This window comes from Lingula anatina, chromosome 2, assembly GCF_051362555.1.
Source record: "Lingula anatina isolate TDL-2025a chromosome 2, LinAna3.0, whole genome shotgun sequence".
Classification (NCBI taxonomy): Eukaryota; Metazoa; Brachiopoda; class Lingulata; order Lingulida; family Lingulidae; genus Lingula; species Lingula anatina.
Window position 1 is genome coordinate 6,516,933 of NC_141768.1, and position 26,454 is coordinate 6,543,386.

A 26,454-nucleotide genomic window follows, 5' to 3' on the forward strand; every position below is an offset into this window, starting at 1 on the left:
AGGATGTACAAAACCTTAAGATCTGTAGGAATGCTTTCGAAATTACTATTATTAAAATTAAAATTATTATCATTATTATTATTAGATGAATATACTTGTATGGAAGACCAGTTCAGTTGTAACAGTGGTCACTGTGTCAGTAAAGCAGCTATATGTGATGGAGTGCGCGACTGCCTGGACACATCTGACGAAACCAACTGTACAACACGATTCCCAGGACGCTACTGCCCTGTTAATGTGTTTGGATGTGACAATACTGTAAGTAGGAGGACATTGGGATGCATTATTGCACACATGTCATTGTGAATCACCATTATTGAAAATAATTGCTGTGTACTAGGTGTCTATGACAATTTATCTCTTTGAACATCAGCTTTCAGCTCCATGTCTACCTTCTTTGGGTTATTATAGGTTATTATGTTTTAGTGTGCAGTATTTGTCCTCGGAATGTTTCGTGCTATAACAGATAATACATTTACCATATATTTTTTGGCAGTGGGACAATTGTATGTATCTAACAATCCTTTCTGTTGACGAACGCTGAACAAGCTCTATAACATACATGCAGACTTTATAGTTAGTGAATCAATTATCATTACTGAATGTTTCATACTTATTGAAATATTTCATGATTAGAAAATATTTATATTTTCAGATCTGTATACCTAACGAGTGGAGATGTGATGGGGACGATGACTGTGGAGACAACTCAGATGAGCGTCCTCAGGTGTGCGCCTCCATTCAATGTCCTGAGACAACTCGCTTCAGGTGTGACAACTTCAAGTGCATTCCAAGATGGCGGTTGTGTGATAAAGTTGACAACTGTGGAGATGGCTCCGATGAAAACAATCATGATCTGTGTGAGTATTTTCAGAGATTGTTATTCAATGAGTGGTTCATTCTGGATTGTAACTTTACAGATAAGAACAACTTTTGTATTTATGAGGATATATTTGCTATTTGAAAGTGTGGTATTCAAAAATCAAATGTGATTACTTAAAAAATGACAAAAATAAATTGAAATAATAATTTGTTCCATATTACAGGCACACCTCCACCAGCACAGTGTACAGAGCAGCAGTATAAATGTGAAAATAAGAAATGTGTGACAGCAGACAAAATATGTGATAACGTTGATGACTGTGGGGACAGCTCTGATGAAAATGGATGTCGTAAGTTTTGATTTCCAGAAATGAAACTTATGTTATATTTTTAAAAAATAAAGAATGAACAATATGTTTAGAATTGAATAAAACTTGAGATCTTTCTTATACAATTAAAGAAATTTATTAGTATAATTATGAAATAAATGAAATAGCAGTCTTCAAAGTGTAATATTTGTTTGAACAATTTTATCAGATATCATGTAAAATGTATATTTTGTCATACTACATACATTTTAATTAATGACCTAATGTGAGTTACTCATGTATAAACAGCATTTGTTGATCTACAATCATATTTTTAATCAAACACCTTGAATATAGATGAATCATCCAATTTTGTTTTTTATTTTACTCTACCAGTATGGATTCAGTTGTGAATGTCTGTGTATATTTATTTAAAAATTAGATAAAGATGGCGCCACATGTGACATTAACAATGGTGGTTGTGAACAGAACTGTACTATGTTAAGCCAAGGAGGCTACCTCTGTTCCTGTTTTGATGGTTACAAAATATCACTGACGGATAGGAAGTCTTGTGATGGTGGGGTTCAGTTTGTTGACTTTTTTTCTTTTTTTTGTGAAAAATATTTTTGTGATATAAAACATAAGTCTCGGAAATATAACAGAAATAATTTGATACTTCCAAGATCAGGGCATTATTTTTGCTTTATCATTCAAATAAAATTTAGTTAAATGTCCTTTTATGGTGGAACATTAATGAATCAAGTATCTGTCAAATGAAACAAGACAGATTTTTTGCAAGTTTGTGCCTTGGATTATTTTCCTTCATGTTGGTTTTAGATGTGGATGAGTGTGCATCTTGGGGAAACAACTGTCCTCAGCAGTGTTCCAATCTTAAAGGAACATACAAGTGCCAGTGTGCTGCAGGGTTCACAGATACAAGTAGCAGGGGCACAAAATGCAGGGGGACAGGTAAGAAAAGAAGTTTGAGAGTAGAAAATTATGCAAGAAATTTTTTCATTGATAATTACTCTATTCCAAATGTTGGGTAAGTTTGAAAATAGAGGAAATAGATTTTAGTCATATGAAATCCCTACTACTTTTGTAATTACTGTTTTAATATTTTAGTAAATGAAAGAAAATCCCAGTATTTTTTTTATAGTTTTGCAAGAAGATATTAAGTAATAAACGCATTACTGTTTCTATCTAAAATAAACTTTTTTATCCTTCTTTTCTTTATCTCAGGTGCTGCATCAGTATTCCTCTTCTCAGCGGGTCATGAAATCCGTCAGTTCAGACCTAATGTGAAGAACATGGAATACATAGATACCATCATGACGGAACAGAGGGTACAAGCCATTGATTTTGATCCTGCTGGAAGAACTGTGTACTGGAGTGATAGCTCATTGAAAACTTTAAAGCGTGCCTATATCCCCGATGATCCTACCATACAGGGCCATGCTCAAGATCTTCAAATCATAGGGATAGAACAACCTGAGGGCATTGCTTTTGACTGGGTTGCTAAGTAAGGAGATAAATAATTATCGGGAGATATTGTTTGCTGAAGGAAATAAGAGTTGAGATTGTGAATGTCATGAGAGAAAAAAAATATGTGAAACGTTCTGGTGCAAATAATTACAATTGAACTTTATTGGTATACAGTCTGTTTTGAACATGCCATGTGATCTTGTTTCACCACTGTAGATGGTGCCTCTGATGGAATAAAACGTGGAAACCCCTTTATTGGGACAGACTGGCTATATAAGACAGGTCCTTGGCCAGTAAGAATGAGTTATTTGAGAAAAAAACTGTACCTTTTACCATGACCCCTGTGTGTAAAAAGGGGGCTCGATCAAACCCCCAGGACCCCCCCCCCCCTGGCTATGGGCCTGTAAAGCTTTCACATTGTAGATCAGTGGTATTTTTTCCACCAGAATTTATCTGACCCTTTTGCTCTCAAATTAAAAGTTATGTTTTTCTTTCACAAGTTGATTTGGCTATTTTGGTAATAGAGGCTTCAAGTGTCCTTTGGGTATAGTGAATTTACTGTGCATGGCCTGTATCTGACCTGGAATTAAGTGTGAATTACTTTATTTTGTTATAATAAGTTGCCATACAACATTGACATATACGAGCAGATCCATTTGACTTTGCTTTTGTTTCAGAGTTAATTTTATTTTTCTTTCAGAAATTTATACTGGACAGATGCCAAAAAAGGAGGGATTTATGTTGTAACATCTGATGGCCGTTACAAGAAAACATTAGTCAAAGATCGAATGGTTCATCCAGCATCTATTGCTGTGAACCCTTCTTTAGGGTAGGAATTAGTATCTTTCAGTCATTTATTCCTTATAGATAACTTATATGTTCTTTGATCTCATTATCAAAAAATAATATTTAACTTTAGGCCTATATCTGAGTTGTATGTGCAACAGATATTTGAAAGAAATATCAAACTCAACTACCAAAAGAAATATCAAACTCAACTACCATTCTGTATCTATTTTATAACAGTTGGATGTACTGGACTGATCTTGGTGGTAGTAGTCCAAGAATCGAAGCTGCGTGGATGAATGGAGGGAATCGTTCCATTTTAATCAACCAGCGTCTTGGCAACCCCACTGGTATTACCATAGACTATACAATGAATAACAGAGTGTACTGGTGCGACTCCAAGGAGAACAAAATAGAATCCATGAATGCTGATGGCACTGGAAGAGTAGTGGTGGTTTCCGTAGGTAAGTTATGAAAGAAGAATGGAAAAAAAATATTTTATTATGAAATAACATAGCATCATTTATTACTTACAGGCATGTTATAATCCAAAAATATCAAAAGTATAGTGCTGCCATTTATTTCTGAGGATTTAAGGTTCAAAGAAAAAATATGATCGAAGTTTTGAAAGTGGCAGATTTTTCCAATGCTTAATGTGAAACTTCTTTCTCAAGCAAAGCTAAAAATATGATAGCATTTCTTGTAAGTTTCCAGTGTTTCATATTTATTATTTATAACAATTTCTATAGGTATGTTACCTTGAAGCAGTATCACTGACTGCCTTATACACATACATTGTAGAACAAGAAAAAATATTCTCTTCTTGTATCACAGGCCTGAATCACCCATTTAGCATGGATGTATTTGAGAGCAGCATCTACTGGGTGTCCCAACAGGAGGGGAAGGTGATGGAGATGGATAAGTTTGGTCGGGGTATCAACCGAACTCTCCAGTCAGGGTTACTCATGCCGACAGACATTAAAGTATTCCAACAGAATAGATATGATCTTGCAAGTAAGAAAGTCTGCAATTATTATTATTTTTAATATTTTATTTTTTTTTGCAGCTTTATGTGACTTTTATATATGTTGGCTATGACCAAAGAGAAAACAGAAATTGTGGAATGTGTCATATATATTTCTTAAATTTGATAGAAAATTTTAAAATTGAATAAAAGATGTAGAATATGAAAAAATAGATGGGAATTTTTTGCAGTACATGTTCTCATGTACATATGGTTGCCATGTTAATCAATGGTTTAAAAATAATTTCATTGCAGTAAAAAATAGATGCAGCAACAAAGGCTGCTGGCCTCTGTGTCTGCTGACACCAGGTGGTGCCACTTGTGTCTGCCCAGATGGCGCTGATTTCAAAGATGCCAACAAGACTATTTGTGATGCAGGTGAGGAAGAATAATGTAAATGACGTGTGTGATTTTCGCTTTTGAGACATGAATGTTATTGCTACTTATTCTCTTTATAGAGAAATGCAACACAATTTAATTGTCTATTGTATTTTTTAGCTGAGGAGACAGTAAAACCCACCCCAAGTCAGACGTGTCCTTGCAAGAATGGTGGCAAATGTAAGCCAGATCCAGAAACTGGTGGGCTGGTGTGTTTGTGCTTAAATAGTAAGTATATTGGCTAGGGGGGAAAATGACAAAAGTTGAAAATGTTGTTGTAATTGAGGTGAAAATGTAATTTGTATCAACTATCACAAAGCACAGCAAACACATTTATGAAAACCTCAATAGGAAGAGGAAATACAATTGTTGCCAAGCTGATGACTTTACAAATCAAAAATGCAATCATGGCAAAATGTGAAGTTTAGAAGAACCAGGGTTTGCTGTGGCATGTTGGCTGTATATCTTGTGAAATTTGCCCAAGTTAATGAATTGGTATTCAAGAAAAAATGCAGCCTGGCTTGCCTTCATTTGAAATAGTGGGGTGATATATATGTTTTTATTTTATTTAAAGTCAATAATTTTGTCACTGTATTTGAATAAATTTGATCAAATTTCAGACTATTATGGGGAATACTGTGAAAAGGAGCCTTCAGCATTCACTGGAGCTGATGCAAATTCACGTAAGTTGATAGTAAACCATGCACAGAATCATTTTCAAGATCCTTTTTGAGGTCAAATTTGAAAATCTGTATTTGCTTAAAATTTACAATTTGTTGATTGTCATATCTCATAGGAAGTTTCTTCTAACATTTCGCATCTAAGTATATTCATCTTATGTCAGTCTTGGTTGTTTTTGTCAAATTGCTGTATGGCATTTTTTGTCATTGTAAATAAGTCCCTGCTACTTCGATGAATTATTTCCCTTTCTGAGTTGAAACATTCCCAGTAAATGTTATTTCAGAAACAGCTGCCATTGTGGTCCCCATTATACTTGTGGTCATCCTATTAGTGGTCATTATTGTTGTTTTCCTATTTCTGCGAAGAAGAAGGTAAGATCTCTCTCTCTCTCTCTCTCTCTCTCTCTCTCTCACACACACACACACACACACACACACACACACACACACACACACACACACACACAGAATTTTTAAAAAAATTGTTAAGCCATCTTGGATGACATCAAATGCATCCTAGGAAAAAAGGTATTCAGTATTAAACTGTTTTTTATCTTAAAGGCACATAAGGTATAATTATTGCAGCAATTTTTTCAAAAAAAGATGCATTTGATATTTATAATCCAACCTCAGTATTTTAGTAATTACATCAAACGATTCCCCTGCAAATTGAAATAGTTGTTGTTATGGTTTCAGTATGAACAAGGCCCTGCATTCCACTGGTGGGGGCGAGTTCAGACCCGGGGCACCTGCAGGAACGGTGGCTTTCCATGGAGGCAATGATGTGGCCATCAGCACGCCAGACTTTGTATATGACAGCTCTGTGGCACAGAATGGGGTAAACATAGTCACATGTTGTATAGAAATGTGATCAGTAAAAGATTTGAGGGTTTAGTTTTGATACTCAGTAGAGACAAAAGACAGAAGACTGGGAACTTTTAAGTGTTCAGTATTTTTTATTTTTATTTATTTATTTATTTATTTATTCTTTTTTTGCATATTGCCTGTGACAACATATTTTATATATATGCTTCATTAACTGGAAATTTTCTTTTTATTAATTGGTCTAAAGTGCTCATCTTTTTTCTCATAGGATGCAATGGAACCAGAGTATAACAAAACGGAGAATTTTGAAGACTACAACAAACCGACCAATTTCTCTAACCCAATGTATGACAATATAACAGGATTAGAACCTGCTAAACCCCCTAAAAAAAAGGACATGACCAGCCCCACTCACTCCAATGGGGTAGCAGACAGCCAGTCATCAGAGATCACAGTCCATATACCACATAAAGAACTCTGTCCTTCAGTAACGGAAAACGATTACGACACGGATGTTTTAGTCGCTAATACAGATTTATGAGACCAAAGATTTTTTGAGCATAAAAATTCTTGATGATCATTCCACAGATGAGGCAAAACTCGGGAGGGAGTATATTTCACACAAAGCAGAATTGATGTTGGTCGTTATGATGAAACTTTATTACGAAGTGATATATCAAACCCATACAAAATAATTGTTTTTGTATGGGTGCTGTCTTCCAGCTCTGATGAAGAATTGAATTCCTATTTACTAAATAATTCCAGATAAAATGTTACGCTATTACATAAAGAGTTGGTCCTCCTGTTTGAAGATAGTTTGTGCTGATGTTGCCATTTGCAGAAGCTTGATCCTTCATGCTTGTACATAAAATATTCCTCAAAGAACTGTCATACCAATTTTTTATTTGTTTGTTGGTGATTTAACAATAGAAAAAAAATCAAAAATTGATTAACCTGTAGGCTGCACGGCTTGGAAGACGTAACCATGAGACTGTATTGTTACACAGTAGTTAGCACATATAACTGGATTAATAGACTGAATAAAAAGGTCTGAGACAAATACAACAAACAAAAAAATTTGAAGACAAGTATGATCTGAAGAGCTTATTTAACACAGAATAACAATATTTTTATTGTATTAATTACTGATAAATTGTTAGGAAAAATCAGTCAATGTAACAGTGGAGTTGATATGAAGATTCCAGACGAAAATCCAGAATAACACTTTGCAGTTTGTTTTACTACATTATCCTAGAAATATGTCTATGTTGGCTTCCTTCAATTGGTGTACTCGACATTCCAAGAACTTTTATCTTGGTTCAGAAAAAGGTAGAAGATAAAAATATATTTTACAGTATATAAGACATGTTGATGCTTTTTCCTTCTGGCTTTAAATGTATGTAATGTAGCATTCATATAGACATCTTCAGATGGAAATTTTATTGATATTGTATAAATATAAAAGCTTTAAGAAGACTGGAAGAAAATTTGTTCCACACCATTGCAACATTCACCAATAGTGCTGTGGTTAGTGTTGAATTTACTTAAGACTGTAAAACCAATGTAACTTAACTCCCTTGCAAGATTAGGATATTGTGGATTGAGCTTTACCTCAATAACTTACATGGGTTAGAAGTGTGAGTGAATGTTATGTAAATGAGTTTTTGATATTAATATAATATATGTTTTTCACTGATAATCCTGTATAGATGTGCCATTATTATGGATTTATGATAATCAGGAGAAAATGACAAAAAGCACAAATCACCTTAAAAATTTTTATGATGCTCAATGTCCCACTTAGGCTAATGTGATGCATCGCTTCCCAAGTTTGTTACATTACATATTCAGTACAGTTAATCCTGCAAATTAAAACAAAATGAAAATTTTGTGGAAAAAAAAAAACATTAAGCCAATATTGTAATTATTCGTATAAAAAAGGAACAGCTTGATTTTTACCAAAGTATATGAAATCTTTCTTGAACAAAAACTTATTTTTATGTTAAAAGATCACTAAATATCACAACAATATTTAGATATTTGCAATATCAATATTAAAAGAAGTTCTTGGTCTGTCTCTCTTGAACAGAGCAAGGTCTATTTCTTTGTGTACATTTTGGAAATATTTTTGAACATTACAAGTATATGTTGTGATGCTACAGTGGATATATTATCGCTATTAGTCATTGTGATTATATAATTTGGTCATTGCATTGATATATTGACCATTTTTTCCTCTTCTACAATATCAGCATTATTAACTCTTTACTGTTAGATTATATATAGCAGTACACTCCATACCTTAGGGATCTTAACAAATACTTTGTGGAGAAATAAATTGTATATTTTTATGAAAACTTTGACTTACTTTATCTGATAGTTCAGGACTTGTTATAAAATTATAGGTATACTTGATGTTATAAAAAAATTTCATATGTTTTATTGTATGGTATCAGTTCTAATGTGGCTTCCTTGCATACCATGTGCAGTGGTGATGCGGGGGTGGGGGTCTAGGGAGATCCTAACCCCCCTCCTTCACCAGGCCCCAAACCCACACCAAAGTAGAGGGGGGTAAGAGTCAGCTTAGCATCTGCGGACCCCCCCCCCCCACCCCTTCAAATAATCCTGGGTCCATCCCTGATGTGCAGTATAGTCACCAAAACAGGGGTGCCCTGAAATGTGTGCATCCCTAATACTTCCAGACTTGCTCTGCTTTGAAATAGTCTTGGTTTACATAAATTGATACTTGTTCTGTTTTTCACTGCATCTCTAAATTAGCTAGGTATTAGATTGGTTTGCAGTTTGAATTGTATATGACAAATTAAAAGTGCTTTCTGCATGATTCTCATGCATACTAAAACCACTGCATAGATGTGACGATTTTAAGGGATAATAACTGCTCATTTTGGCCAAAATTGGATTTTTCTGAGGTAAAAGACAATTTCCCATATTTACCAATGGTTAATTAATCCATTCCTATATTCAAAATTAGTCCCTGTAAACATGAATGGTACTTATCTGGTGTAGGTCAATGTTTTCCTGTCTAATTTTTATTTACGAAAAAATCATAAACAAAGTAATGAATTAGATTATGGAAAATAAAATGAAACTGAAAAACTGGACAAAGTATTTTAATAAACATCAAAAACAAGTGTTTTAATTGATCTCTTGTTTGTTTTATATTTATTTATTATTTTATTGTTATTATGACTATTTTCGTACAATTTCAGTCGGAAGCACTTTGCTTGATATATTCTTAATAATCTGGACGAGAATACCCCCCCCTCCCCCCATCTTTGTCATTTTAAAATATTATTAATCCGTCCTTAAAATTTTGCATATAGGGCCTAATTCAGGAAAAAAATATCTAAATGAATAAACTGTCAATATCAAATATACATACTGGTATAATTTGACGTGATTAACGTAAAAATAGTAAACATTTGTAAAGGTCCCAAAAAAGTAAATTGTCAATAACTGTAAAGAACATGTGATGTAAATTTCATTTCGCACACCTGTTTCGTCGTTCTCTCCCGGAAGTAGGTCAAGTGCCCAGGTGCAACAAAAGCAAGATGGCGACTTCTGTAATCTCATAAAATTCAAGGTAAGAGTCGTTGCCAGATTTACGCACATTTACGTAGATGTGATTAATTTGAAATACTTATTCTTAGTGAGCCTTTGACAGGTGTGGTTTCAAAGACAGAGGAGGATGATTTGATTAATTGTTTTCGCAGGTAAGTGACGCAAGGTGTCTTAAAGCGTCGCCTCTTGTGGTGACAGTAGGCCTACTCAGCCGGACATAGGCAGGTGTAATAGAAGGTTAGGAATACTACGGATTTATTAAGTAGGGTTAAGATTTTGACGTCTTGTTTCATTCTGAGAGTTTGTACAGGATATGTGAATTTTTGAAGGGATAAACAACACTTGAATGTGTGTGGTTAAGGCTGTATTACTATCATAACCCTAATTTGCTATTTGCAGTGTAGCAACGTAAATGATGACCGTGTCATATTTAGAGTAACTAACTCCATTGATCCACTGATGCGCGTACTACCCACACTAAGATATTAGCAACCCTTTCTATTGAGTTGGTCCTTTTAATGTTTCCAAGGTCTTGTCTTAATGAAAATGTATGGAATAACAAGAAAACAAAGCCATTGATTGCTGGACATTCAAATAAGTCATTGAATTCACATCGGTGTTCTTGGTTAATAGAAATTTGGGTACTTAATTAGCAGTATCTCCTCCCTTCACATATCACGAGTAGAAACCTCTCATTTTTAGTGTTTTTTAGATTTCAGATATGTGGTGATTTTGATCAATGTCTCAAGCTGCTTTTCAAATATGTGTGTGTGTGTGTGTGTGTGTGTAAATAACCTTTTTTTGTTTTTATAATATTAACTTTTAAGTTTTTTGACCACTGACATTTTCACCCTTGGGATGACCTGAATCCTCTAACCCTCACATAACATGATGGGCTCGAAGTTTTTAGTAAAAATATTTTTAAAAAACAGTATGTTAAATGTCAACCTGATTCATTTGAATAGTAGAAACATTGCTCAAAGTCACCACCTACGTAAGTTAGTTTAGAAATATGTTGAAAACCAAAGACTTATAAGGTGGTGGGGATACTGCAAAAGTACCAAAATATGCAACACCGACCACAACTGATTATAAGGCACAGGTAAAATATGGTTAAGACTGTATTTGGGTAATGTATAATTTACTTACAGGCTCGTCCTTAATCAGAAAACTAATTATGTTTAATCTCCCTTTTACATCTTTTTCATCATGCAATCTGGAATATTGCTTAATTGGCTTTAAATGAGTATACATAAACATGCATGTTTTTGCTATTATGATCTTAGTCACAGTGTATAACCACATTTACCACAAAGATATGAGTGTGCACTGTGCAAAATTTACATTTTGATGATGTAACGTGATCATTGCATGTCATTGACAATTGAAGCCCAAAAGCTACACAGAAGCAATTTACAGTACCTGTCACAAGATTTGCTAAAAAAATCTTTATCATACCTTGATATTTTGCTTGTCTCAAGTAATATAAACAAGACTTAAACTGCTGTAATTCAAAGATGAATTTCAGTGAGAGATTAGTACATGACATGGTGACTTGCCATTAATCAAAGTGCATAGAGAGTGTGACTGTTAGCTATTCTTTTGTTGATTTATTTTGGAAAGGGTCATAATACACCAATACTTATATATATATATGTGTGTGTGTTTGTTTGTGTGTAGCTATAACACTGAAAAAGCGCACATACATGTATGATATATACAATACATAGTATGATATGGTATGATATGGTGCATGTTGCTACTGTTAGGTAGCTAAACCCTTATTATTGTACCACCAGCCTGAACACTGGAGGCAGGCATGGTTTTTATCTCCTAGTTATATAATACTTCAGACAAGTTTTCAGTTTTTGTTTGTGCTGAATTTCACTCTCCTTCCTTATCAAACCTGGAGGTCTGTTTCTATAAATTCTCTACACAAGCAGTATATGCATTTTTGATCAATACAGTCTGTTGCTCAGACGGCATGGCGTACTTAAAACCAATTTCTTTGATAGCTACATATGTACTACCTGCACTGTCAAGGAGGATCTTCCCCAGTAGCCCTGTGCTACTTGGTTTCGAAAAAAATTTCAAATGCTGCATTCTAAAAGTCAGTCCCCCCATTCTAAAAGTCAGTCCACTGAGTAGGTTAATTTGAAGGATTACATATAAGTGCTAAGAAGTTGGCATTTTGTTAACAATAGAACTTTCCATCTATATATAAGTCTAGAAACCTTACATAAAGGGACAAATTTGGAGGTGACCCCCCCAGCGGGTCATGCAATTCTTCATGTAAGTGCATTGCCTATGCATATAACACTCCTGTGCACTCAAAGGTACATGAGCCTGCGTGACACATGTGCGTGTGCACCCACCTACGCGTGGTCATACTCATCTACTCATGTGTTTAACGGCCATTTTGGTTTGGCTAATATTTGATAATGTCAATTAAATAAAGTATTAGACTGTTGAGGGGCATGATAGGGGTTTTGAGATCAATTTGATATCTAAGAGGGAAGTAGGATGAAAGGTGTGGTATACGGCTTGGCGTCAACATGTTTAACTGGAGGGAATATAATTAAATAGGAGCACTTTTTTGACAAAATCTGACATAAACCATATTTTGTCCTTCACGAAGAGATTTTAATTAAAGAAATGGTACATCACTTATCGATGAAGCAGACTTGATGTTCAGTGCAGTAACTGGAATTATTACTCTTTAACTTTTTTTTGCTTATGAATACTTAATCATTTGACACAATAAAACTAATGTGCACCAGTTTTGATAAGGATGTTACAATTATATTGATGTATGTGGAATATCCTGCTCTTCTATCATATATGCATCCTCAGTAGTTTTAAAAGGGTGATAATTTGTTTAAAAGTTTACCTCTTAAAATTTTGTTAAAATTCAAAATAACTTAATAACAAAAAAATTTAATTTGATGAGAAAAAAAATCATAATGCACAATTCAGTAAGCTTTGATATCACCTTTCAAGGGATAAAAAAAAAGAGCAAAATTGGTTCTTTAAAAAATGAACTATCATATCCTTCTTTGTGTATCATACTTGAAAGACGTGATACTTTTTTGTCGTTACCTTGTGCAGTTAAAATTGATGGCATTGTTTATAGAACATATTGAATTTTTCAAAAGAAGTGGGTGGTTAATCCAAAAACATACAAAAGAAGAAAATTGTGGTTGAACTGATTGAGGCCCTCTTTCTTCAATACGATATCCAACCCATAACCCTTGGAAAACCAACAGTAATTTTCAAGTTTCTTTAAAAACAGAGAAAAAAACTTAGGTAGAAATGAGTTCTCTGATGAAAGCCAGGAAATGGTAAAATGAATAAGATGGTGAATAGAAACTTTGTAACTTGATACTACACCTGTAGAATTAAAAAGAATGTAAGTGCAGTTTCGAAGAGGAAAATTTATCTACCTTGAATGGTTGAGCAATTATCAAAAAAAGGGGGTGCCAGGCACATCAGTCCCTGATTTTCTATAGATATATATCCAGTGACTGAGTCTTTTTAATGGAATTTGTTTCGAAGGATTAGTGTAATAGAGTATAATAAAGGTAACCACTTGAATTCTTCACACCCAGCCTGCAGTTGGATTGTAGGGAATGGTGAAGAAAGGCACGATACAGTAAACATGTACGTATGAACGACATCACACGTATATAATTATATATATATATATATATATATATATATATATATATATATATATATATATATATATATATATATATATATATATATACACACATAAATAATATACATGTATAAACTGGTACGTGTGTGTGCGTGCGTGTGTTAGATACAATGTGTATATATGATGGTGATTATGTACAAAATTTATTCAACATAAAAACACATTGGCAATATTTGCATTAAAGTTTAGATTTCATGATTTATCAACATCAAATTAGCATTGATGAGATTTAAATTGCTAGATAATGGTTTTTTGATGCTATGAACATGTTATTAGTTATAATAGAAAAAGTTAAGTGAGGTATGACATGTGTTTTTAGAGCTAAAATTATATTAGTCTTTTTTTCATGTAATGACCGGATGGTAAGGCATGTAAATGATAAGTTAAATATTTATATAAATATAATACAGGGTGGATCAAAACTGGTAACTTTACATTTTTTGTCAGTGTAAAATCAACACAAAGCACTGTTGTTAATGAAATTTATTTATTTATTTAGTTTATTTGTGTAATTTGTATGTTAGATATTTGTCTCTTGCCTTGCATATTGATTACTTGTAGTTAATTATTATGTTTTAAATTGTGCCAGATTCCATGTTGTCCTTACATTTCCTTGTATAAAGATCAAATCTATTTTGAGAGAAGTATTTAAATATAATACAGAGACTATAGCAAATAAGGAAAAGTAACCACAAAAGTAAGGAATAAAGGGATGCCCATGTGAATAACAGACTTAGACTGCTGATAAGACAAGATGGAATGGGATATGATCCCCTATCAAACAAGTAGGTTTAGCCAGGAGTACATCAAGAAATAAAATCAAGATGGGTAGAAAGGACTCGGTGTGTTTTTGGCAACCATTGGAATAGGTTGCAGGATATGTGGGCAGAGTGCACAGTCCTGCAACTTACAAATTGTGTCAGCATACGCAGTCAGGTTGATCACCTGCACTTTGATTTCAATTATTGATCTTGTTATTGAACTTCCGTCTGTTGCCCCCCTGGAGATGAAAATGCCATGTATTGTTTGCATGTCAGCAACTATTTCCCTGATCATGTTTTCCGATGGGCCACAAAGATAGTGGTGTCATAACTGATGAGGCAGGAAGCAAGGTTTGGGAACCCACAGTGCCCCCCACACTCACACAATAAGTGACAACTTTACAGTTGTGAACCTACTCCAGGGAGAGATTGAACACAAACTTGTGGTCATGACATCACACAATATTCGTGTCAAGATAAATCAAGTTTTTTTTCTTCTTTTAATATAGTGGGTGTTTATTGATTTGTTTCAAATTGTTCCTCTATTAAAGGTACATAATATTGGCAAATAGGATCAGCGTTTGAGTTTGAAAAGTTCACATGATTTGAAAGGAATAACCTGTGTGGTCTAAGGAAAACAGATTTTAAAGTTCAAGGGTGATTGTGAAGCTTTATACAAACCTCCATTTATCATACTCTAAAATGTCACTTTCATCATGTTATGTTCCTTTTTGATCAAGACAGCTTTTGACCAAAATCTTTTAAGCCCAATATTCTTGGAAGCCTTTAAGTGATGATCTAAACACTTCTCTCCTTCTATTACAGATATGGCTTAGAAAAACTTCTAGATGACTCCTGCTTGGATAGATGTGATAGGAGCAGTGTATAGCTGACATCACTATAGTATTGCTTGATTCTAGAGTCTGTGACCAGTACTTGGCACAGTTGATATAACCCACACCATGGACACCAAGGTACGTTGGTCAACTTCTAAATTAAATGATTTGTCACTTACTAGTTGGAATGGTAGTGATTTGGTTATTATTGCCAATGTGTTTGTTTTAAAGGGCAAGAAAACCAAAGTTTACATTTACTTTCATGTTATAAAATCTGTATGTATATATGCAACGACACACACACACACACACACACACACACACACACACAAACACACACACACACACACACACACACACACACCACTAAGGCACTACAGCAACATTTAAAACAAACCAACAATTAATCACATTGTGTTCTACTTTGTGATTTATAGCACTAATGTGCCAGAGATAAGTTATTTTTTCATATTTGTGGGTTGAAAAGAGACCACCATTTTTTCCTTTTTTATTTGATCAATGTTTATCATAACTAAGTCTTTTGCTTATAAAGAATATATTAGATCTTTTTATCAACATGTAACAAATTAATTAATATCATTATAATTGCAGATCTCTTTTGCTTTTTTTGTCTGAATTATATAGTTGTTCTTTCAAAATTTTGAAAATGTCAAACAACCACAAAATATTCTTTTATTTTATATTTTATTACTCGTTCAACAAGAATTCTATTAGTTAAGTCAGTGAACAGGAACATATATGTAAACTAACATCATAATCTCAAATTGCTACTTATCAACAAAATTTCAGTAATGTTTTTCTATATGTCAATGAATTAGCAAACAACGCTATGGAATGCATTTTGTGGAATGCTATTATAGTTTAAACTAATTTTAGATTTGGTAGTATTTAAGAACAGACAATTGCTAATATTTTACTATTTTAGGTATGTATGTGTCTTTACTAGTTTTTTAAAAAATCTTTGTTTTGTCTGAAACTTTTTTGTGGAAGATTGCAATAACTAATTCCCTTCTATGTATTCATTTCAAAGCATTTCCAGTCTTGTCAGTTCATGTCAAACAGGATTTACATCAGATAGATGAGTCATATTTATGTTATAAAAATGTAAAACATTTCTATTAATGTCAGTTTTTGTCAATGCAATTCACATTAGAATATTTCATCTCCACTGAACTTCATCAAGACGGACCTGAAAAACAAATTATATTTTATGAGGAATTATTTTTCTCTCTTTTATGTTGTAAATGAGTTTTCATTTAGATAATTAGTCGGTTACTTTTTGCATGCTTGATTTGAAAGTAAAGACTCCCAGGAGAGAAACTTTCACGGTAGATTATGACTTTGTTGGCCATATGTAATATTAATGATATAGGCTTTTAATAAGTTCTTCATTCCAAATAATATAGGTGAGATTGGTTTTTGTTTCGTTTTGCGTTAGACAATATTTTTCTCCACAATTTTTTTCTTTTAATTCATTTATTTTATTTTTACATTACTGAAAAATGCCCAGTTTTATAGCATTTTACATTGTCCCTATTAATTTATTGCCAGTCTAATTTAATGCGCTCATCCAATGGCTATTAATGTCGACAAAAGAAGTCTTTCAACACCATAACCCAGAACACTGCTATCAATCTAGCTAGCTGTGTTTTTTTTTCTTACAGAAAAGGTGTCTCATTATTTAACATGTCCTGTCTGCTGTCTGCAGGAGACAACCTGTCTGCCCATAAGCTTCAGGTGATCAACCTGGCCATGTTTTCCAGTTTTTATATTATATTATATTACCTGTCTTTAATAACCACTGCTGAATGTGCATTTAATTTGCTTCAACCTGTGCTTTTATTTTGAGTAGGGGGAGGGGGGGGCTTGAATGACTTTCCATGAAGTTTTTATTTTTTGTTTAGGTGGCAGTGTGAATGAAAAAATTTTTCAGCCGAAAGTTTTTTTTCTAACTTTACTCCAGCCCAGCTGTAAAATATATAAGTGCTTGGAATGGAATTGCTGAGCATTTTTAAGCCGTGATACATGTATTTAATAGGCAGACAAATCTTGCCTGTACATTACCTGGTCAGTGTATCTGGTATATCCAGAAGCAGTCAATACTGCAAGGTGAGAAGAGGTGAAAGAAAACAAAAGGAGTGCTGAGTGAGGACTTTGGCTGGATATCAAATTTGCTGCTGGAAGGTTACATTGTTACAGCCTTTTTTCATTCTAGGCACATGAAAAATAACAGATCCAGCATTTAATGTAGCAATAATATCTTCCATATCATGACTACATATCATGACTACCTTAATTATTACCATGTTGACCTTTATCAGGCGCTGCCCCAGAATCCGCTCTTTTTTTTTCTGACCTGTACTTTGTGCATGAACAATTTTCCAACCGTGCGCATTACAAATATCCACATTAATTTTCATAGTTTACACAAAGAGGACTGAAATGGTCTTTGGATTTTCAAGATTCTCTAGGTGGTGGATCCATTTCTCCCAGGTGACCGCAGGAAATACCCTATGTTTTCTAGTCAGTTACTGTAGCATTGCATTGTCCCACTCAGACCAAAATTTGCATTTCTAACCAGATAAGATCAGTGGAATAAAAGATGGCTGAATTTGAGAGCTTTGATATAGGGAATATTTGACTTTATTGTGCTGTCTATGTGCATCTATACAGATGAAATAGATAAGTTTATTTTAGGTAGGTCTGTGAGCTGTGGGTGGAGTCGGTTATGTTGTTTTTTAAATGTAAATCCAGTGAAATATTAGTGAAATATGTTATTGACTTGGCAATATTAGGTGTGAACTGTTGTGAAACTTTTTATTGCTGAACTACATTCTTGTAATATCACACGCTTGTGTAAATGTGTTTTTATTTTCATTTTCTTACAGATTGAAATATCATCTAGTGGGTCTACACAATAATCAAGTCATCTTTAATCTTTTTGCTTTTCCTTCAGAACTGGAAACTTACAGAGCAGGCAGTGTACAACATGGCCCTGGTGGCTGTGATGACAGCATTGATGGCGGTCCAGTGTGCAGGTAGGCTATATATCTCCTCTACATCTGGTCATGGTGTCCTACTCCCCATTGTAGACCGGCAACAGATCTAGAGCAATACTAGTAGTAGTGCTATTTGGAAATGAAAAAATATATGTATTAAAATTGCCATACATTTGATGGCATTTTCTTGGAATTGTTTGTTTTTCCACACATGCACTAAAAAACTTTGATTCCAGATGTTGGTCTACAGTATGATAAACCAATAATTTTTGAAAGCGTTTTGAGAACAACAATGTCAGACAGCAGTCTTCGCTGCATTCCCTAAGATCTTAACTGAATGTTAAAAATCAACTTAGAAATATAATACATTAGAGTCATCTCTTTAGTCATAGAAGATGTCATCAGATTCAGTAGTCAAACATTCTGAGGAAGATGAACATCAATTTGTGTTCCCATCATGCTTTGCAGGACGTCCCCATCCTTCATTTTTGACTCACTACCATTACCCAGTAGGGGTAATACCCCACCCCCTCTCTTATTGCCAACTGTTAAAATGCTTTTAGCAGCCAAAAGATGTGGAAAAAATGTGACAAGTTTATTGCTTTGGCCACCCATGCAACATGCCCTGGATATAGTTACTTTTGTTGAATTCTCAACCCAGGTGACTTTTCAGCAAGTTACACGCTGACACATGACAGGTGGCATGCCTGACATGACAGCTGTATTAGGTTGTATGTCATACAGGGCTGACTTTATAAAAGATTGTGTAGAACCTTTCCCTCACCAAACAATAGATATTAATGTGACACTTACATAATAGCTGGATAAGGTAGAAATATGTAAGAACTTTGTTGACGTAACCACATTTCTGCTTATGGAATTTATATTTTGGGCCATTTTGTCTTTCTTCTACCTGCAAAAACCTCTGCATAGATGTGGATTATGATTTATCAACACATTTGCCAATTGTTGAGTAATTATCATGCAAGAATGAAATATCACAATTTTGTTGATTTCATTTAATTAGTAAATTGTTTCTGCTAAATGAAATGTTACTTGTAATTGATTTTGTATCTGAGTGTTTTGATGGATGTCTGTTGAGGGCATTTCTACTATTTGTAGTATGTCCTGTTTGTGGCAGTCGAATAACATGTCATTGAGTTTACATGAAAGAGAATAGCAAATGGCAATTTTGGAGTTTCAAGTCTGATTGGAGTGAATTTGAATCCTTGAGTGCATTAAATAGAGACAAAAAAGGAAAGAAGCTAAATAAAAGTTTACTGGTTGTATGGCTAATTCACATAACTGAGGACTTTAATGCCATTTCCTTGGTGAAAAATTCTATCCATTATTGATGTTTTCTAAGAATATCATTGTTAGAAAATGTGCATGCAATAAAAATACAGAGAAAATGGCCAAAAAAGAAAGACATTAGTCAGATGAGGAGAAGGTGAAATGGCTTTAAAAACTACCCAAGTAGTGTGCCAAATAGACGTGGAAGAATAGCCACACGTCATGTCTACTTGTTTGAACCTTGGGTGTACTTATGGAAGTTAGCAATACATGTTAAAGAACATGAGAATGGCCCTTGATTCCTTTGTTATTCCCCTAATATTCTTAAATTAAATCATCAGATTATGGTGATTGAGGAAATAAGAGGGCGAGAGGGGGTAAGGAGGCTCTATTGTTCACTTAGTTGATTGGAGCCACATTATCTCACTGACCGCTGTCACTAAGCTTGTATATCATTGTTTAATGTATTTTTTATTGTCAGTCTATCTGATTAAATGGCTACCTATTTTTGTGGTTAACTGTTATACATGCTATCTTTTGGACTAATAAAATGGTATTGAAAGATTACTTGATAGGTAAATTATAAAAACAATATATATCATTTTTTAAATTTTTTTTAGACTCCAATTAAAAATTGTTTTAATTAGCACTGTTACTCTGGCTAATTAGCATTAACAAATAGCCTGTATTGAAGCAAATGCCTTATTTGCCCTTGGCTGTGTGGTGGCCGTGGCAATAAAAAAGGATATTTGATCAACATAATACGGTGAACTATTGTTATGATTTTGTCACTATAAAAAGCCACAAATCTGATGCTTATGGTTTTTCTAATGATATATGGAATCAGCCCATTTCTTTGAGAACAAAGCTCTTTATCATTATGCTAATGATGAGGTTATGGACTAAGCCAATTAATTACAATAAAACCACAGCTCTTGTTATTTTGCTGTCGTTAATTTTTGTACCTGACCGAGTACAATAGATCCAGATTACCTGATAAATTGATGGTACCAGTGCTGCTATTAATTAAATTAAATTCAGAAGTTAATGTCATTAATTTACAGGAGTCAGTTAATTGGATTAAACAAATTAAAGTGATCTGAAATCTTATATGTGGTACGCTGGTAAGAAAGTTTACCTGAAACTTAAAGCTACCTGAAATTTACCCGAATCCAATTTATTTCAAAATTTTTTCTAGATAAATAAATAAATTATTACATGACCAAAGAATTGATTTGCACAGGTCATAGTGACGTGGACAAACAAAAATTACTTAGAAACTGTGTTTTGTTCAGGCAAATAACTCATGTCTAGTATTACCTTATTAAATTAATATAAGAACTGCTGGATTATGCTAAGAATAGATTTTAAAAGGTCACAGTGACAGGTGTTGACAATGATTATACAAAGTTTCTACATAGAAAGTCTCTTCTCTAGGTGAACAACTTATGCCCAGTATTCCCTATCCCATCAGCAAGGAGATCGAGGCTGTGGAAGGCACAGACATTCAGATGGAGTGTTCCGTCAGCAACTTAGGAGAACACGATGTAAGTTGTGTGGCAAGCGTGAGTTTCAAAACTCTGGTTGTAAGTCTGTTTTTTTTTTTTTTTTTTCAATGACAAGTTAGTGATAAGTTGTTGTCCTATTTTAGGGCACAGAAGATACAATACTAGTATATGTCATCGTGCTTGTTATGCAAGTAAAAAGAACATTGACTAGAATGATTGTTAATTTTGTTACAGTGCACTGTTCTGTCAAGTAGAACTCTGTTGGGCTGGCAACTTTCTGTGTTGTGATTTAAACTGAATCTTAACTGGTTAATACTTTTTTCAAGGTGAAGACAAATACTGTAAAATAGATTTCCATTAACTTAAATACATATTAACATAATGACTTGTTGAATTTATAATTTTGTTGTGATATTATTTATATATATACAATAATGGTTTGTCAGCAGAATTGCATCAATTTTTTAATCCAAATTGATTTCTTTTAAAGGTTTTGTGGATATTTCTACAGCACAATGCTACGATATCAAGAAACCTACAAATATTATCAGCAGAAACGCAACATTATACCATAACCCGTCCATTAGGTAAGTGAATATTATAAATGCAATCTATCACATTAGCTCAGATTTTCAAAAAAAATGATTAAGTTACCAAAGTTCTGTCAATGTATCGTTGATGTTTTATTGCTGATCTATTTACATACATGTAGTTGTGAGAGAACAATTATTTCACATCCCAAAGGCATACAAGTTTTTTTCTATTGACTAAAAAAAAGAACAGGGTTTATAATTTTCCAAATTATCTCATGTAAGTGTGCAGCCAGCACTCCCTTTAAATTGATATTTAGCATTTAAAAAATGAGGATTAAACAGTTAGTTACCCTGTGGTGACATGCTGGCCAGAAAAAAAGACGTTGATAATTATACATGCTGTATGAGGGAGCAAGACAGTTATGAAAGTTACTCATACTGCCATTTGACTTGGATTGTCTGTAAATACATTTGTAGATGGAGTTGGCCATGTTTGAACCCTGGGTAATGTTTACTTTGCACACAGAGGGTCATAGCATCAAGTTAATGAGATGGAGAAAACCTTTACCTTAGATCAAAACTTAGACCTCTCAGTGAATGACACTTTGAAAGGCTTGCTCCTATAACCGTATAGGATTAAGAACTGTTGGCACTTGGATTGTGCTGAATGTTAATAAAGCTGTTGCTAGCATGGGCTGGGTTTAGTATTGGTTGCAGAGAGGCGCTTTAGGCCACATACGAGCACTTTTAACACAAGCCAAAGAAAAGAAAGACATGCTGTCCCTGGAGGGAATGCTTATTTAGTCATTTGTCATTGATGAAATCCTGAAAATATTTTGGCATTCTCTCCAGTAGTTCTTGGTTGCTGGAAGCAGGTCACTGATTTCAAATGGAATAAACAACAACCCATGTCTGAAATATGGGTCGTTCAAGTCTAATTAGAGGGAATGAGATTCCCCCTCAAGGCACAGTCTGGAGGAACCAAATGATAAAATGGCTACTAGATTTTTGAATAGGTTAATAATCTTATGTCGTTTTATGCACAGACACTGTTTGTCTATAGATCTAGCCATCATCTGAGTTTGTATGTGTTTGTATTTCTTGCCTACTGTTTTATTTCAAACTTTAACATGCTTTACTAAACTTCTGTCAGTTAAGGTTATTTCTGTTCTGACATAATTACTTTTATTTCAGAAGTTATCTTTTTGTCTGTTTATATTTTTTGTTTAAATGTATATTTTCTAGAATGTTACTGTGCATATATACAGATATTGAAAACAGAAAGCCTTGAATGTGTAAATTTCCTCACTCCTAGTTAGGCAAATTTTGAAAATAGGTCTGATCAGATCAAAATGTCTTTCTCTCTCTCTCTCTCTCTTGTTTACATTTAACATTTTCCTGTCCTAAGTTTTATAACATGATTAATGGGAACTAAAACAATGGGGTTTTCTTCAGTTTTCATTAAACATTGTTACTTAATAAGTAACTTATATTCTGTGTTTTACGACTGTACATATAAATCTGTACTTATTAAATTTTGGGGCACCAACAACACCAACAGGTTTAGATTTCTAGTTTAAGTATCCCATCCAAAACTTGTTGGTGTAAAACAGAACTTTTAATTTCTTAAGAAAATAAAATACCTATGTAAATACAGGGCGATCAATTACTTTGGTTTCTTTCAAATTCAATAGCCTATTAGCATGCTGGTTCACCGTTTACTACATTGATGAGCTTTTAACGGCAAACCAGATTTAGCAGTAAATAATCAGGACAACTTCATTTGATGATATCTCTTAGAATATACCTGCCTTTAGGTCAGGGCTGGTGACTTGCCAGAGATCATATCTTGAACACAACATGCCTTAAAAACTATTAAGGAGGGGGGTGATGTGGAAATAATCTCGTGTTGGGTGGGTCATATTAAGGATATAGAGAAAACCGTAGCTTAATCATATTTAATTGTGTTGTTCTGTTACTCAAAAGAAGATGATTAGATTTTGAGTGATTTGTAAGATTATCTATAAAGCAGAAATCTGTGCATCAACTTTGTTGTAGGCTGGACTTTTCTCACAAGAAAATTTACAATAGTACAGTGTGATTGTATTTAGAGTAATTAATGGGAGAAGTATCAAGAAGACTAATCTATTCTCACATTTACTATCTACTAAGGATAAACATGTGGTTGTGACAGGGTTAAGAGATGAAAATAACTCAGTCAAGGTGACACTAATATGGCTACCGTTTTCTGTGGTCACATGACAAGATGGGGCAGGGACGCCGTAAATCATTCACCACAAAAACTCGCTGTAGCATGACTTGGTACATATATTCAGAGCTACTAGATTTGTTGTGTGTATAAATAACTGAGTTTTGAGATGTATTCATAAATTCAATAATGTGATGTGAATCTCAATAGATTCTACCTTTCCAATATTACTCTTTCTCATCTTCTACTTCATTTGCTTATTGAGAAACTTTGTGTGGAGGCATGTAATATGGCTTTGATACACTAAATTATTTCTCATTAAATAAATCAAAACTGGAGTTCATGGCATGATCTTATAATAATTCTTCTTCCATTTTATTTATTTTATCAGAGACACAATTTTTTTCAGTTGTATGTTTCATGAGTATCATAATTTTAAGTTATGTCACCTTGGCATAAGTCCAATAGAGGCTTTGGTTTAGGGGGAGGATGGGGGTAGCACTTGCCTAATATGCCTACTATTAAGCTTCCCCAACACATTTATTTGCAACACATTTATAACAAATATGTGGAAACTAATATTTCTTTCCCTATGCCTTCCTGAACAATAAAACACTGATGTAACAGCCATTGATAATTCAGGAATTCACATTATTATTACACAAAATTTTTAATAAAATGATTTCTTTTTTTTGTATAGTTTCTATCAATAATGTTTAATGGTATAATATTGTTAAAAGTATTATTACTCTGTTGCTTCCAGGGGGAGAATATTCCCATTTCACATTAAACCTTCTCACTGTGGTCCAGAGTGATGCTGGATTGTATGAATGCCAAGTTCAGGGAACTTCAGTGAAGCAAACTGTAACGCTTACTGTCACTGGTGCAGGTAAGTTACAATAATGTTACTGAGATTATTTACTGTACGTATCAATCCCTGTTGTTATTTCTGTTCCCTGTCAGCGTTTATTGTTATTATACTTGCTGTCATTTGACCAGGTAATTAGCTTGGTTTGATTGTTTGTTGTAAAACTTTAACTTTAGGCAGATAAGTTACATTATAGTGATAGTTCCTATTTATTCTTATATTAATGGGGTTGTCTCTTTTTGTCCCTGCATCATTATTCCCCTGTCACTATATTATATTATTACCTACCCACATTTCTCCCCCTCCCTTCCAGTAATAAAATTATGATAATATAATCCATATTGTTACTTCCCTGCATTGACACACACATCTTATCCACAAAGTTCGGGGCTATTTATATACAAACTTTTGCCAAGCATCCTTGTGTTTTAAAGAGATATTTACCATTTCTGTGGTTATCATTCTTAAACACAAAGAGTCCAGTGTTTGCGCTTGATATATTAAATTAATATGGTATTTTTTCCTTGTCTGATACATGCAGGCATGCATTGGATGGGTTTCACTGCATAATTTGAAATAACATGGCATCTGGTCTTTTTCCCTTCTGACTTATGCTCAAATGCATACAGCCATTCATCAAATTTGCAAATATTGGTAACTTTATGTTTTTGCCTACTTGCCTGCAGGCTGATTAAGAAAGAAATAGCACAATGAAGGAGTAAGGTCATGTCCCTTGGGATTGAAAGCTTGTGTGACTTTGTGATCTTCTCATAAAAATTACATGAACATGAATGCAGATTATGAAGAGAAATCAGAATTAGTACAATGTCTTAAAATATGTATGGATGTTATGCTGGGATTTTTTTCAGGTATTATGCATTACTTTAAATTTTAACGTCTGTATCTTACAGGAAAACTTAGCAAGCTTTTTTGGTTTGTTTACACTAATGCTTCATTAGATTTTCTAGTTCTCACTGATTTGTAAATATTTGTTCTGCAGTTGTAATTTTTTATTATTTTTTCTCCTCCAAGTGACCGTCCCTCGACCAGTAGTCCCTCCACATAACTTCACCTCTTGCTGCACCCAGGCAGGGGTAGCCCCGCCCTGTGGCCAGGCATGTGCCCCCAGTACTCTGGACACACACAGGTGGAATCCAGCCACAGCTTGTGCAGCTGATATACCAAAAATACTCACTTGTGGAGCAGGTAGGTTTTGTACACTTGTGGACAGATGAACGCATATTAATTGAGACACACAGAAACATAGACACACAAGTATTTACACACATACATGTGCACACACATATACGTGCACGCACATGCAGGTGGTTAGACAGACATTAAATGTGTTAAAGTAAAAAATTGCATATTATATAAAGCTTTATTTTTTATTCTTATTTTGCAAATAGAAATTATAAGTGAGAGGAGGTGTTCTGTTACTGTCAATATGGTTTAAAAAGGAAGTCCTAAGGTATTATTCAGTATTAATTGTTATTAAACATGGTCTAGTATAATTATGGAACATATAACTAGACAAGCACAAAAATGCGCTGATAAAATCCAGCCTGCATCTAGATCCCATTTATGATGAATAACACATTTCAACATAACTGTGTAATTTGAAGGTAGAATAGGATGACTATCAATGTTATCCACTTAAAATCTCATAAGGAACTCCTATGTGGACTGATATTATAGGCTAAAATTAGAATGGTTGAATACTTATAATGATAATTCTTGTGAAGGTGCCGCTTGTATTGAGATGTAACTCATATTGACAAAAATCCTAAGAGGAGACTGTTGGTGCAAGTTGTT

General features: G+C 33.9%; 2 protein-coding genes across 6 annotated transcripts in view; both read left to right on the forward strand.

Moving 5' to 3' along the window:
- Positions 1-8,665, forward strand: part of LOC106154067 (low-density lipoprotein receptor-related protein 2) — a 57,281-nt gene extending 48,616 nt beyond the window's left edge. Inside the window, exons 68-82 of the mRNA XM_087003714.1 lie at positions 86-258; positions 656-860; positions 1,047-1,172; positions 1,573-1,707; positions 1,968-2,099; positions 2,373-2,652; positions 3,316-3,444; positions 3,642-3,865; positions 4,236-4,415; positions 4,681-4,803; positions 4,924-5,031; positions 5,424-5,486; positions 5,768-5,855; positions 6,180-6,321; positions 6,577-8,665. Of these exons, the coding sequence (XP_086859840.1) occupies positions 86-258; positions 656-860; positions 1,047-1,172; positions 1,573-1,707; positions 1,968-2,099; positions 2,373-2,652; positions 3,316-3,444; positions 3,642-3,865; positions 4,236-4,415; positions 4,681-4,803; positions 4,924-5,031; positions 5,424-5,486; positions 5,768-5,855; positions 6,180-6,321; positions 6,577-6,849 (2,381 nt within the window). The 3' untranslated portion in view covers positions 6,850-8,665. The remainder of the gene's footprint in view (positions 1-85; positions 259-655; positions 861-1,046; positions 1,173-1,572; positions 1,708-1,967; positions 2,100-2,372; positions 2,653-3,315; positions 3,445-3,641; positions 3,866-4,235; positions 4,416-4,680; positions 4,804-4,923; positions 5,032-5,423; positions 5,487-5,767; positions 5,856-6,179; positions 6,322-6,576) is intronic.
- A 1,146-nt stretch (positions 8,666-9,811) lies between these two features.
- The window catches only part of LOC106171763 (Ig-like and fibronectin type-III domain-containing protein 2), a 33,695-nt gene continuing 17,052 nt past the window's right edge, over positions 9,812-26,454 (forward strand). The window contains exons 1-7 of one of the 5 annotated variants that reach the window (XM_013552226.2): positions 9,812-9,912; positions 15,198-15,346; positions 18,186-18,267; positions 20,959-21,068; positions 21,520-21,616; positions 24,535-24,660; positions 25,672-25,845. In XM_013552226.2, the coding sequence (XP_013407680.2) occupies positions 15,335-15,346; positions 18,186-18,267; positions 20,959-21,068; positions 21,520-21,616; positions 24,535-24,660; positions 25,672-25,845 (601 nt within the window). In that variant the 5' untranslated portion in view covers positions 9,812-9,912; positions 15,198-15,334. Of the gene's footprint in view, positions 10,043-10,069; positions 10,128-13,529; positions 13,551-15,197; positions 15,347-17,831; positions 17,927-18,185; positions 18,268-20,958; positions 21,069-21,519; positions 21,617-24,534; positions 24,661-25,671; positions 25,846-26,454 lie in introns of those variants that run through there. The other 4 variants (XM_013552230.3, XM_013552228.2, XM_013552227.2 and 1 more) reach the window with 4 other exon arrangements.